This window comes from Anomaloglossus baeobatrachus, chromosome 1 (assembly GCF_048569485.1).
Source record: "Anomaloglossus baeobatrachus isolate aAnoBae1 chromosome 1, aAnoBae1.hap1, whole genome shotgun sequence".
Lineage (NCBI taxonomy): Eukaryota > Metazoa > Chordata > Amphibia > Anura > Aromobatidae > Anomaloglossus > Anomaloglossus baeobatrachus.
In genome coordinates, this window is record NC_134353.1 from 482,529,257 (window position 1) to 482,542,666 (window position 13,410).

General features: G+C 50.7%; 1 protein-coding gene across 1 annotated transcript in view; it reads right to left on the reverse strand.

Moving 5' to 3' along the window:
* COPE (coat protein complex I subunit epsilon) overlaps positions 1-13,410 on the reverse strand; it is an 81,382-nt gene that overhangs the window by 45,650 nt on the left and 22,322 nt on the right. Inside the window, exon 5 of the mRNA XM_075338373.1 lies at positions 1,359-1,412. Coding sequence (XP_075194488.1) covers positions 1,359-1,412 — 54 coding nt within the window. The remainder of the gene's footprint in view (positions 1-1,358; positions 1,413-13,410) is intronic.

Here is a 13,410-nt window from a genome sequence, read left to right on the forward strand (position 1 = left end):
AGCTCCGACTCCGACTCCACGACTCCGACTCCGACTCCACAGCCCTGTGGTTTCCTGCAGAAATTGCTTACCCTTATTGCCCCCTCCCCTTCGCTTTATTTCGGCAAGTACTCTGTTCTGGTCTGCTCATGTCTTCCCTGATCTTGTCCTACTACTGCTCCCCTCCTCCATCTCTCCTGTATTCCTCCCTCTGCATTCCCTGACCTCTATGTACCATCCCTTGACTCCGTCCCGCTCGTCCTGGTGTTCTGTCCTCCTCCCTCTGCGTAACCCACCTTCTTCACTTCTTCCCATCCCTGTGGCCTAATCTCATCCCTACTTACTGACTGACTCCCTCAGTGTACAGACTTCGGCTAGTGCTCTGACTCTGTCGGTTTTCCCTATTGTCCTGCTGTTACCTCTCTGTGCCTTGACCTTGGGCCTGTTTGACTACTCTCCCCTAGGTTCTGTGCCACCTAGTGTTTCTTCTAACAGTTCCTGTCTGTTTGTGCTTTGGCGACACCTGGTGGTTTAGCCTCTAACTGCACCAGGTATAGCTTCACACTTGAACTTATTCCTCACTTTAAGGCCCGTTTCACACGTCAGTGAAAAACACTGACGTTTTTCACTGGGGTGTAAAACACGCACATGTATCTCCGTGTGCCGTGAATCATGGCACACGTGGGTTGTCTAAGTGCAATCCAGGCTCCGTTCTCCGTGACCCGTGATTGCACTTAGAGATTCACTCACCTGTGCCCGCTCTCCATGGTGCTGATCGCACCCGCGGTGCAGCATCCAGCCGGCGCTGACCCCCGCAGCAGCTGCTTCCGGGTCGGCTGTGTTGTGCATCATGAATATGCGCGACAGTAATGAGCCAGCTCAGAAGCAACAAGCTGCACGGGCTGCAGAGGACATCGCTGGACGCCGGGTGAGTAAAAATGATTTTTATTTTAAAAGCACGTTTTTTTCTGGCACGTGTCTCACGGATCACACCAGTGCGTGGTCCGTGGGACATCAGTGATGCCAGAAAAAAATGGACATGTCTCCGTGCGGCAATCACGGACACGCGGGTACACCGCACGGAGACATGGTCAGTGAAACATCACTGACGTGTGAGCAGACCCATTCATTATAATGGGTCTGTGTATGTCAGTGATTCTGGTACGTATAAAAAAAAAAGCACAAACGTACCAGAATCACTGACGTGTGAAAGGGGCCTAAGAATGGATTGCTCACTTGCTGCCATTGTTATGGGGTAATCCACTTAAGCACAGAGTGTAATCGCCATGTCAGTGTATAATAATAATGGCAGTATGAAGTTTTTGTCCTATACAACATACAAGCAAACAGAGGAAAAAAAATGACAAAAGTGTACTTACCGAGCTAGATCAAGTCTGTCTATTTTCAGAAGTATCTGGATAATAGTCGCCATGCTGAAATGGAAAAGATGACCATTTGATGATATTATTCCACTACTCATAAAGAGAACCTGTCCGCATGATTTTGTAATATAAAGACATGACTGTAATGGCACTGTGAGAATGAATAAATGGATACTGTACACTGGGTATTCTCCAGCCCCTCCGCCTAGCTCCAGCCTGTGAATTACCTGCCTCCTATGTGTGAACTCTCAGCAGTGAGCTGTCAATCACAGACAGGAGGCAGGTGGAGGGGCTGGGGAATCACAGACAGGGAGGAGAAGACCTACAGTCCAGACCCTGAACACCGAAATCTAGCTAGAAGAACACGTCAAATGGTGATTACAGAAGAACAACAAAGGGGATTTCTTCCCTAAAGGTATCAATTTAATCTGTGTCAGAGCCCTGTTACAGCCACGCTTGTACTATACATTACAAGCTATGGTTTATATACAGATGGCAAGCTTCACACCTACACTTGTAGGAAAAAAATAATAATCATATTCTGGAAAATTCATTAAAATCACTCACAGCTGAATGAACAGAAAAAAAAAATTAAAAATTCATGGGTCTCAGAGTATGACGAAATAAATCATTTATATTTTACTACTTAACGAAAAAAATAAAAAAAGTTAACACATTTGATACTGCATTAACAACCTGCAGAATAAAGATACCACACCTTTTTACTCCAATGGCCGAAAAGACCTTTTTCTCACCAGTCCACCCCACGAAGATTTTTTTCCCCTGTCTTTCAGTACATTTTATAATAAACTAAACTATGGTTTCACAAACTACAATTGAGTTGCTTAAAAAACCCCAAAAACAACAGCCCTCATTTCACGTTGATAAGGTTATGGCATCTAGAAGAAGGGACTGGGGAAAAAATTGGCTAGAAATAAATTGCAATTTTAGGTTGCAAAATCAGTATGTATATATATATACTGGATTCTGGTAATATGAAAAAGCTCTGAACATTGAGAATGTAGTGAATTCTTCTAAAAGCATATCTCTAGACTCTGCTGTCTCCCTTCAAGCCACACATCCAAGCCCTCTTCACCTCCTGCCGCCTCCAACTCAAAAATATTTCCCGGATTCGAACATTCCTTTCCCAGGAAGCTGCAAAAACCCTAGTGCATGCTCTTATTATCTCCCGCCTGGACTATTGCAACCTCCTGCTCTCTGGCTTTCCTTCTAACAGTCTCACACCTCTACAATCTATTCTCTAAACTATGCTGCCCGACTAATCCACCTGTCCCCTCGCTACTCCCCGACCTCTCCTCTCTGCCAATCTTTTTACTGGCTTCCCACTGCCCAACGACTCCAGTTCCCTGAACCCTAACCATGACCTACAAAGCCATCCACAACCTATCTCCTCCGTACATCTGTGATCTAGTCTCCCGGTACTTACCTGCACGCAACTTTCGATCCACACAAAATCTCCTTCTCTACTCCCCTCTCATCTCCTCTTCCCACCACCGCATTAAAGATCTTTCCCGTGCCTCCCCCATACTCTAGACCTCTCTGCCACAACTTATCAGACTCTCACCTACTTTGACAAGCTTCAAAAAGGAACCTGAAGACCCACCTACAACCTGCAGTAACCCTCAGTCCGCTATAGCACCACACAATCATCTCCACCTTCACCTAATGTACCCTCACCCATCCCCTGTAGACTGTGAGCCCTCGCGGGCAGGGTCCTCCCTCCTCCTGTACCAGTCTGTGCCTTGTTTTGTTTATGACTATTGTACTTATCCCTATTATTTGTACCCTTTTTCACATGTAAAGCGCCATGGAATAAATAATAATAATCATTTAGTGCTTCTTAGCTGTCGTGCATTTCATCACCACCAGATGTCACTGTGGCTACTGCCTTAGATGAGAATTCCAACAACATGGATGAGTTGACATTTTGTACTAGTAAGTCATTTGTTAGAGCTTCAGTGAGAAACGACAGATGGGGGATTACCTGCGCCATCAATGACGTATACTTCGCCAATCCATTAATTGTATGGCATTATAGGCTGGGGCTTCAAAGAGATTTCCCCCCTACTAGAGTTGAGCGGGAAGGCAATAATCCGGGGCCGGCGGGTCGTTAACAGACTTAAAAATAAGTCCGATCCGCTCCGCAATCCGTTGCCCATATAAGTCAATGGGGACCGGAATCCGGAGGGTTAAAATGTTTGTGGAGGGGCTAGGGGGCTGGGAACGAGCGCGGCATACTCACCGAGGCGCTGTCATGGCGACACACTCCTTCCGGGTCACGCTGTTACCTTCCAGAGCCGACAATTCAATATTCATGGTTTTCCCCGCCCACCGGCGTGTGTTGGTTGCAGATAGACACGCCCCCATCCTGAGTGGCAGCGTGTCAGCTAACTGCAACCAATCACAGGCGCCAGGACGGCCGGTGGGCGGGGAAAGCAGTGCACTGTCGGTCACGGTGGTAAACACACTCGGCAGCACAGTTATAGCGCTCGGCTGCAGCCCCAGCCGTCGCGCAGTATCTGTGCTGTTTATCCAGTGCCCGGAGTCACACGTGCGAGGCTGCCGGGTGCTGCCAGAGCCCCTCGCACCTGTGACTCCGGTGAAAGTAAAAAAACAAACAAAACAAACAAAAAAACGACGTGCGGTCCCCCTAATCTTCACATCCAGCCAAGATAACGCCGGCCGGGGCTGGTATATCCTCAGCCCGCAGCCGTCCGGTATGTCTCATCTGTTAGATGCGACATACCGATGCGATACCGGCTCTTCCCGCTGGCGTGATGCGGTGCCAGTCGGGGTAATAGCAGGGGCACATAGCTGCTGCTAAACTCTAGGTTTGTGTGATGGCACAGGTGTCTGTGAGATACCTGCATCACACAAACCTGTGACAGTAAATAAACACAGACACAGAAAAATCCTTTATTTGAAATAAAATACAAAACACTCCTCCTTCACCACTTTATTAACCCCCAAACACCCTGCAGTTCCGATGTAATCCACAGGAGAAGTCCCACGCCGCTTCAGCTCTGCTACATGTTAGAGCGAGCAGCCATAGAGCACGACCGCCCGCTCTGAGTGCAGCGTAGTACTGACCGCGATAAGCGATGACTGCACGGCAGACACTGTCACAGGCTGGGGGGCGGGTCAGCCAGGAACCAATCACAGCTGAGAGGATGGCCGGTGGGTGGGGAAAACACTGAAAGCTGTGTGACAGCACAGGAAGTGAAAGCGCGGCAGCCTCGCACGTGTGACTCCGGGCACTGAATAAACAGCACAGATACTGCGCGACGGCTGGGGCTGCAGCAGAGCGCTATAACTGCGCTGCCGAGTGTGTTTACCACCGTGACCGACAGTGCAATGCTTTCCCCGCCCACCGGCCGTCCTGGCGCCTGTGATTGGTTGCAGTTAGCTGACACGCTGCCACTCAGGATGGGGGCGTGTCTATCTGCAACCAACACACGCCGGTGGGCGGGGAAAACCATGAATATTGACTTGTCGGCTCCGGAAGGTAACAGCGTGACCCGGAAGGAGTGTGTCGCCATGACAGCGCCTCGGTGAGTATGCCGCGCTCGTTCCCAGCCCCCTAGCCCCTCCACAAATGTTTTAACCCTCCGGATTCCGGTCCCCATTGACTTATATGGGCAACGGATTCCGGAGCGGATCTGACTTATTTTTAAGTCTGTTAGGCCCGTTTCACACGTCAGTGAAAAACAGTGACGTTTTTCACTGGCGTGTAAAACACTCACATTTCCCTGCATGTGCCGTGATTCACGGCACACGTGGGTTGTCTAAGTGCAATCCGGGCTCCGTTCTCCGTGGCCCGTGATTGCACTTAGAAAACAACTCACCCGCTCCCGCTGACCATGGTGCTGAATCCTCCCGCGATGCAGCATCCGGCCAGCGCTGACCCCTGCAGCAGCTGCTTCCGGGTCGGCTGTGTCACGCATAATGAATATGCGCGACAGTAATCAGCCGGCTTAGAAGCAGCAGGGAGGACGGGCTGCAGAGAGCGCGCCTGAAGCTGGGTGAGTTAAAGAAGGGAATTTTGTTTACTTACCGTAAATTCCTTTTCTTCTAGCTCTAATTGGGAGACCCAGACAATTGGGTGTATAGGCTATGCCTCCGGAGGCCGCACAAAGTATTACACTCAAAAGTGTTAAGCCCCTCCCCTTCTGCCTATACACCCCCCGTGCTCCCACGGGCTCCTCAGTTTTGGTGCAAAAGCAAGAAGGAGGAAAAAGAATTATAAACTGGTTTAAAGTAACTTCAATCCAAAGGAATATCGGAGAACTGAAACCATTCAACATGAACAACATGTGTACACAAAAAAACAGGGGCGGGCGCTGGGTCTCCCAATTAGAGCTAGAAGAAAAGGAATTTACGGTAAGTAAACAAAATTCCCTTCTTCTTTGTCGCTCTATTGGGAGACCCAAACAATTGGGACGTCCAAAAGCAGTCCCTGGGTGGGTAAAATAATACCTCGTAAGAGAGCCGTAAAACAGCCCTTTCCTACAGGTGGGCAACCGCCGCCTGAAGGACTCGTCTATCTAGGCTGGCATCCGCCGAAGCATAGGTATGCACCTGATAGTGTTTCGTGAAAGTGTGCAGGCTCAACCAGGTAGCCGCCTGACACACCTGCTGAGCCGCAGCCTGGTGCCTCAAAGCCCAGGACGCGCCCACGGCTCTGGTAGAATGGGCCCTCAGCCCTGATGGAACCGGAAGCCCAGCCGAACGGTAAGCTTCGATAATTGGCTCCTTGATCCACCGAGCCAGGGTTGATTTGGAAACCTGTGACCCTTTACGCTGGCCAGCGACAAGGACAAAGAGTGCATCCGAGCGGCGCAAGGGCGCCGTACGAGAAATGTAGAGTCTGAGTGCTCTCACCAAATCTAACAAGTGCAAATCCTTTTCACATTGGTGAACTGGATGAGTATAAAAAGAAGGTAAGGAGATATCCTGATTGAGATGAAAGGAGGATACCACCTTAGGGAGAAAATCCGGAACCGGACGTAGAACCACCTTGTCCTGGTGAAACACCAGGAAAGGGGCTTTGCATGACAGCGCTGCTAGCTCAGACACTCTCCGAAGAGAAGTGACTGCTACTAGAAAAAACCACTTTCTGCGAAAGTTGTGAGAGGGAAATATCTCTCATTGGCTCGAATGGTGGTTTCTGAAGAACCATCAGAACCCTGTTTAGATCCCAGGGTTCTAACAGCCTCTTGTAAGGTGGAACGATGTGACAAACCCCCTGCAGGAACGTGCATACCTGTGGAAGCCTGGCTAGGCGCTTCTGGAAAAACACAGAGAGCGCTGAGACTTGTCCCTTAAGGGAGCCGAGCGACAAACCCTTTTCCAGTCCAGATTGAAAGAAGGACAGAAAAGTGGGCAAGGCAAAAGGCCAGGGAGAAAAAACCCTGAGCAGAGCACCACGACAGGAAAATTTTCCACGTCCTGTGGTAGATATTGGCGGACGTTGGTTTCCTAGCCTGTCTCATAGTGGCAAAGACGTCTTGAGATAACCCTGAAGACGCTAGGGTCCAGGACTCAATGGCCACACAGTCAGGTTGAGGGCCGCAGAATTCAGATGGAAAAAACGGCCCTCGAGATAGCCAGTCTGTTTGGTCTGGTAGAGTCCACGGTCGGCCGACCGTGAGATGCCACAGATCCGGGTACCACGACCTCCTCGGCCAGTCTGGAGCGACGAGGATGGCGCGGAGGCAGTCGGTCCTGATCTTGCGTAACACTCTGGGCAACAGTGCCAGCGGAGGAAACACATAAGGGAGCTGAAACTGCGACCAATCCTGAACTAAGGCGTCTGCCGCCAGAGCTCTGGGATCTTGAGACCGTGCCATGAACATTGGTACCTTGTTGTTGTGCCGGGACGCCATGAGGTCGACGTCCGGCACCCCCCAGCCGCAACAGATCTCCTGAAACACGTCCGGGTGAAGGGACCATTCCCCTGCGTCCATGCCCTGGCAACTGAAATAATCTGCTTCCCAGTTTTCCACGCCTGGGATGTGAACTGCGGATATGGTGGATGCCGTGGCTTCCACCCACATCAAAATCCGCCGGACTTCCTGGAAGGCATGCCGGCTGCGTGTGTCGCCTTGGTGGTTGAAGTATGCCACCGCTGTGGAATTGTCCGACTGAATTCGGATCTGCTTGCCCTCCAGCCACTGCTGGAACGCTTTCTGGGCAAGATACACTGCCCGTATGTCCAGAACGTTGAACTGAAGCGAAGACTCTTGCTGGGTCCACGTACCCTGAGCCCTGTGGTGGAGAAAAACCGCTCCCCACCCTGACAGACTCGCGTCTGTCGTGACTACTTCCCAGGATGGGGGTAGGAAGGATATCCCCTTCGATAATGAAGTGGGAAGGAGCCACCACCGAAGGGAAGCTTTGGTCGCCTGAGAGAGGGAGACGGTCCTGTCGAGGGACGTCGGTTTCCTGTCCCATTTGCGTAGGATGTCCCATTGAAGGGGACGCAGGTGAAACTGCGCGAAAGGGACTGCCTCCATTGCTGCCACCATCTTCCCCAGGAAGTGCATGAGGCGCCTCAAGGAGTGTGACTGGCCTTGAAGGAGAGATTGTACCCCTTTCTGTAGTGACTACTGCTTGATCAGCGGAAGCTTCACTATCGCTGAGAGGGTATGAAACTCCATGCCAAGATATGTCAGCGATTGGGCCGGTGTCAGATTTGACTTTGTAAAGTTGATGATCCACCCGACACCCTGGAGAGTCTCCAGGGAAGCGTCGAGGCTGCGTTGGCATGCCTCTTGAGAGGGTGCCTTGATCAGTATCCAAGTACGGGATCACCGAGTGACCCTGAGAGTGGAGGACCGCTACTACAGTAGCCATAACCTTGGTAAAAACCCGTGGGGCTCTTGCCAGGCCGAACGGCAGTGCCACGAACTGCAGGTGTTCATTTCCTATGGCGAAGCGCAAGAAGCGCTGGTGCTCTGGAGCAATCGGTACGTGGAGATAAGCATCTTTGATATCGATCGACGCAAGGAAATCTCCTTGGGACATTGAGGCGATGACGGAGCGGGGGGATTCCATCCTGAGCCGTCTGGTTTTTACATGTTTGTTGAGCAGTTTCAGGTCCAGGACCGGGCAGAAAGACCCGTCCTCCTTTGGGACCACAAACAAGTTGGAGTAAAAACCGTGGCTCAGTTGCTGAAGAGGAACCGGGATCACCACTCCTTCTGTCTTCAGAGTGCGCAGCGCCTGCAGAAGAGCCTCGGCTCGCTAGTGAGGCGGGGATGACCTGAAGAATCGAGTCGGGGGACGAGAGGTGAACTCTATCTTGTAACCGTGAGACAGAATGTCTCTCACCCAGCGGTCTTTTATTTGTGGCAGCCAGGTGTCGCAAAAGCGGGAAAGCCTGCCACCGACCGAGGATGCTACTAGAGGAGGTCGAAAGTCATGAGGAAGCCGCTTTGTTAGCGGCGCCTCCGGTGGCCTTTTAAGGACGTGACTTAGACCGCCATGCATCAGAGTTCCTTTGTACTTTCTGAGACCTTTTGGACGAGGAGAATTGGGACCTGCCCGCGCCCTGAAAGGACCGAAACCTCGACTGCCCTCTCCTCCGTTGGAGTATGTCCTGTTTGGACTGGGGTAAGGATGTATCCTTTCCCTTGGATTGTTTGATGATTTCATCCAGACGCTCGCCAAACAGCCTGTCGCCAGAAATTGGCAAACTGGTTAAGCGCTTTTTGGAAGCAGAATCTGCCTTCCATTCCCGTAGCCACAAGGCCCTGCGGAGTACCACCGAATTGGCGGCCGCGACCGCCGTACGGCTCGCAGAGTCCAGGACAGCAATAATAGCGTAAGACGCAATTGCCGAGGTCTGGGTGGTAATGGATGCCACTTGTGGCGCGGCCGTGCATGTGGCTGCTTCAATTTGTGCTTGACCTGCTGAGATAGCTTGTAGCGCCCATACAGCTGCGAATGCTGGGGCAAAAGAAGCTCCGATAGCTTCATAGATGGATTTCAACCAGAGCTCCATCTGCCTGTCAGTGGCATCCTTGAGCGAGGCCCCCTCGTCCACTGCAAGAATGGATCTAGCCGCCAGTCTGGAGATTGGAGGATCCACTTTGGGACACTGAGTCCAACCTTTAACCACGTCAGGGGGAAAAAGATAACGTGTATCCTTAAGGCGCTTAGAAAAAACGCTTATCTGGACAAGCATGGTGATTCTGGACTGCCTCTCTGAAATCAGAGTGGTCTAGAAACATACTCGGTGTAAGAGAAGCTGACTCCTCCGCCGGAGGAGCTGAGGGAGAAATATCCAGCATTTGATCGATGGACGCAATAAGAATGTTCAGTATGGCGTCCCCGTCTGGAGTATTAAGATTGAGAGCGCCCTCAGGATCAGAATCCTGATCAGCTGTCTCCGCATTATCACCAGAGATTCCCCCCGCTGAGACCCTGAACCATATGATGTCGAGGGAAATTCTAAGCGAGCCCGCTTAGTCGGTCTGGGGCTGGGGTTTAAGTCAGAACCCTCAGCCTGGGATGTATGAGATACCCCGGGAGGACATTGTTGGTCCAACTGAGGGGGGCCAGGGAACAATGATTCAACAGAGTCCCTTTGCTGAGATACCGGCCTGGACTGCAAGGCTTCTAGTATCTTAGCCATAGTCTCAGAGAGTTTTGCAAACTCCGTCCCCGTCACTAGGACAGTGTCAACAGGTGGCTCCCCCTGGGCCCCTCTTAGCAGAGGCCCTGGCTGAAGAAGTGTCACAGGGGCCGAACATTGCACACAATGAGGGTCAATGGAACCTGCCGGCAGCTGGGTCGTACAAGCGACGCAGGCAGCATAATAAGCCTGTGCTTTGGCACCCCTGCCTTTTGTGGGCGCCATGCTATTGTTTTCCCTGAGTAACACACTAGGGTATATAGCCAGAATGAACTGTGCTCATACAGTGTAAAATATATACTAAAAACAAATAATGTATCAGTACACTACAGCACCATGAGGCTAGCACCACAGGTGCTGCTTACCATCCGCCTAAAGCGGTTATGAGGCCACCAGAGACCGTGTCTGGGTCTCTCAGGGTTTGTCCCTCTCTGCAGCGTCGTAGGAGCTGACAGGAAATGGCTGCGGCGTCCTGACGAGAGGAGGGAGCCGTGGGCGTGGCCGAGGTGCTCACACTGTGCACAGTGAGGGGGGTGGAGTATGGAAATCATATTCCAGCCCTCAGTGCTGCTCTTCCGTGCAGCGTCCCGCCCTTCCCCTGCCTGTCAGGGCTGAGGGCGGGAGAAAGGGAAACTAGGCCGCAAGCAAGCCGGGGACTCGAGTATAAGCGTGGCCGCCGTAAAAGCGCGGCCAACGCCGAAGTCCCCGGCGAACTACAAGTCCCAGCCGCGCCGCAGTTTCCCCTGGCAGCGGCGGTTAGCGCTGTAGCCCCTACATATAAACACACTCAGCGACGCTGAGTGTGTAATGGCACAGTTTAACCCGGTCCCCCGGTGCACTAGCACACCCAGCAAAGCTGAGGTGTTGCCGTGCGCGGTCCCCACAGGGATACAGAGTACCTTCACGTAGCAGGGCCATGTCCCTGAACGGTACCCGGCTCCTATCCAGCAGTCTCCACAGGAGTTGTGGATGAAGCACGGTCTCAGTGCCTGGAGACCGATAGGATCCCACTTCACCCAGAGCCCTGAGGGGGATGGGGAAGGAAAGCAGCATGTGGGCTCCATCCTCCGTACCCGCAATGGATACCTCAACCTTAACAACACTGCTGACAAGAGTGGGGTGAGAAGGGAGCATGCTGGGGGCCCTATATGGGCCCACTTTTCTTCCAACCGACATAGTCAGCAGCTGCTGCTGACTAATCTGTGGAGCTGTGCTGTGCGTGTCTGCCTCCTTCGCACAAAGCAAAAAACTGAGGAGCCCGTGGGAGCACGGGGGGTGTATAGGCAGAAGGGGAGGGGCTTAACACTTTTGAGTGTAATACTTTGTGCGGCCTCCGGAGGCATAGCCTATACACCCAATTGTCTGGGTCTCCCAATAGAGCGACAAAGAAATGTTTATTATTTTAACTGCACTTTTTTTTCTGGCACGTGTTTCACGGACCACACCACTGCGTGGTCCGTGGAACATCAGTGATGCCAGAAAAAAATGGACATGTATCCGTGCAGCAATCACGCACACGCGGGTACGCTGCACGGAGACACGTGCAGTGAAAAATCACTGACATGTGAGCAGACCCATTCATTATAATGGGTCTGTGTGTCAGTGATTCTGGTACGTTTAAAAAAAAAAGCACAAACGTACCAGAATCACTGACGTGTGAAAGGGGCCTTAACGACCCGCCGGCCCCGGATTATTGCCTTCCCGCTCAACTCTAATCGTGTACACATTTCTGTATAGTAAAACCTGTTGTCACCCTTCTGAGGCTCAATGTGACTTATAGCAGCAGCTTCATGTTTCATGCAGATCTGGGTCGAGCTGTCAGTGTGACTTCCTCAGCGGTGTTAGAGGCACCCGATCTGCATGAAAGTTCAATCTACAGCGATAACTCAAACCGTCCTCAGCACTGACCGCAGGCTACATTACTTATTATATACAAAATAATGACTGCCATTTCTGATGGTCTTAGGCTAGTTTCACACTTGCGTTGAACGGCATCCGTTGTGCATTGCATTGTGTGACGGACGTAACGGATGCGTTGCATATAGTGGCACAACAAATGCAACAGATCGTACAAAATGACGCAATCCGTTATAGGTTTTTTTTCTTGACTTTACACATCTGGGCATGCGCAGTTGTGTAAAGACTGTTGCGTTAACAGAATCCGTCAAACGGATTCTAACGGAATCCGCCACCATAGACGTCCATTATAAAAACAACGGACGCCGACGGAATCCTGCCGGTTGCGGGTTTTTTTACGCTCCGCCAAGCGCAGAAAAACGCTACATGATGCATTCCATCCGCCAGGCGGATGCAATGCAGCGTCAGCTGACGGATGCAACGCAAGGCCATCCATTGCTATCCGTAGCTAATAAAAGTCTATGAGGAATCAAACGGTTTCCTGCAACGGTTACCGTAATTCTTTAAGGCGGCGGATAGCAACAGATGCCGTTCAATGCAAGTGTGAAACTAGCCTAAGTGTAATATCTACCATTGAATGTACAGCAAATGGCAATAAAGTTAAAATTTAGCTTTTAATTAAGTCTATTAAAATCGACTCATGGTCTAGTATTCACCCGTGCAAGAAAATCACACAAATTAGACGGACACAGACAAATTGGGTATTCAATTCCAGGAGATATTCAAAACCTCACTGGAGAAGGATAGGTCAGATATCAATTACTCCTATGGTACCTCATTATCAAATGCTCTTATCCAAAGGGTAGTGCAATTACACACAATATCTGTTTTTTACCTCAAATTGCTGTTTTATATCTGGCAGAAATAGGGTATCATATTTCACCCATCCTCTCTGGCAGAAAAAAATAACATAGATATTACCTTAGATGGGACATGATGCTCAATGTAAATTCAGCCCAAAGGTAATAGCTAGAATATGCTCAATGCCCTCCTTTTTTTCTTTTCCCAACGCGTTTCCTCTTATCGATTCATCAGGGGAAAGTATTATTTGGAGGCTGTAGTATAGAAAAGACATAGTGAGCTAATACCCAGTCTAAGTGGTGCTCAAGTAGAGTAAAATCATTGCTATATACATCCCCAAATCATAAACAGATGTTACCTTATTAGAGGAGCATGGGACCTATATTGCCCCAGGTGTGAGCTTCATAACACACCGGGTCTGGGGACTACGCTTCTTGTGGAGTCCACATAAAATGCTGGAACCGCCGGTATTTTTATTTCCGGCCCTAAATAGCCTCATTTTGAAAATCGCACGCCATGTGACAATAGTCACATGACCGCCGAGTCAGAGCACCGCGTCATTTTTGCTTGCCATGTGACCACCGCGTCATAAGTCCCGGTCACATGCTCAGGTCAGTTCCTGGTCAAATGCATGCTGGGTACTAATCATAATGACGCGGTCACATGGTCATT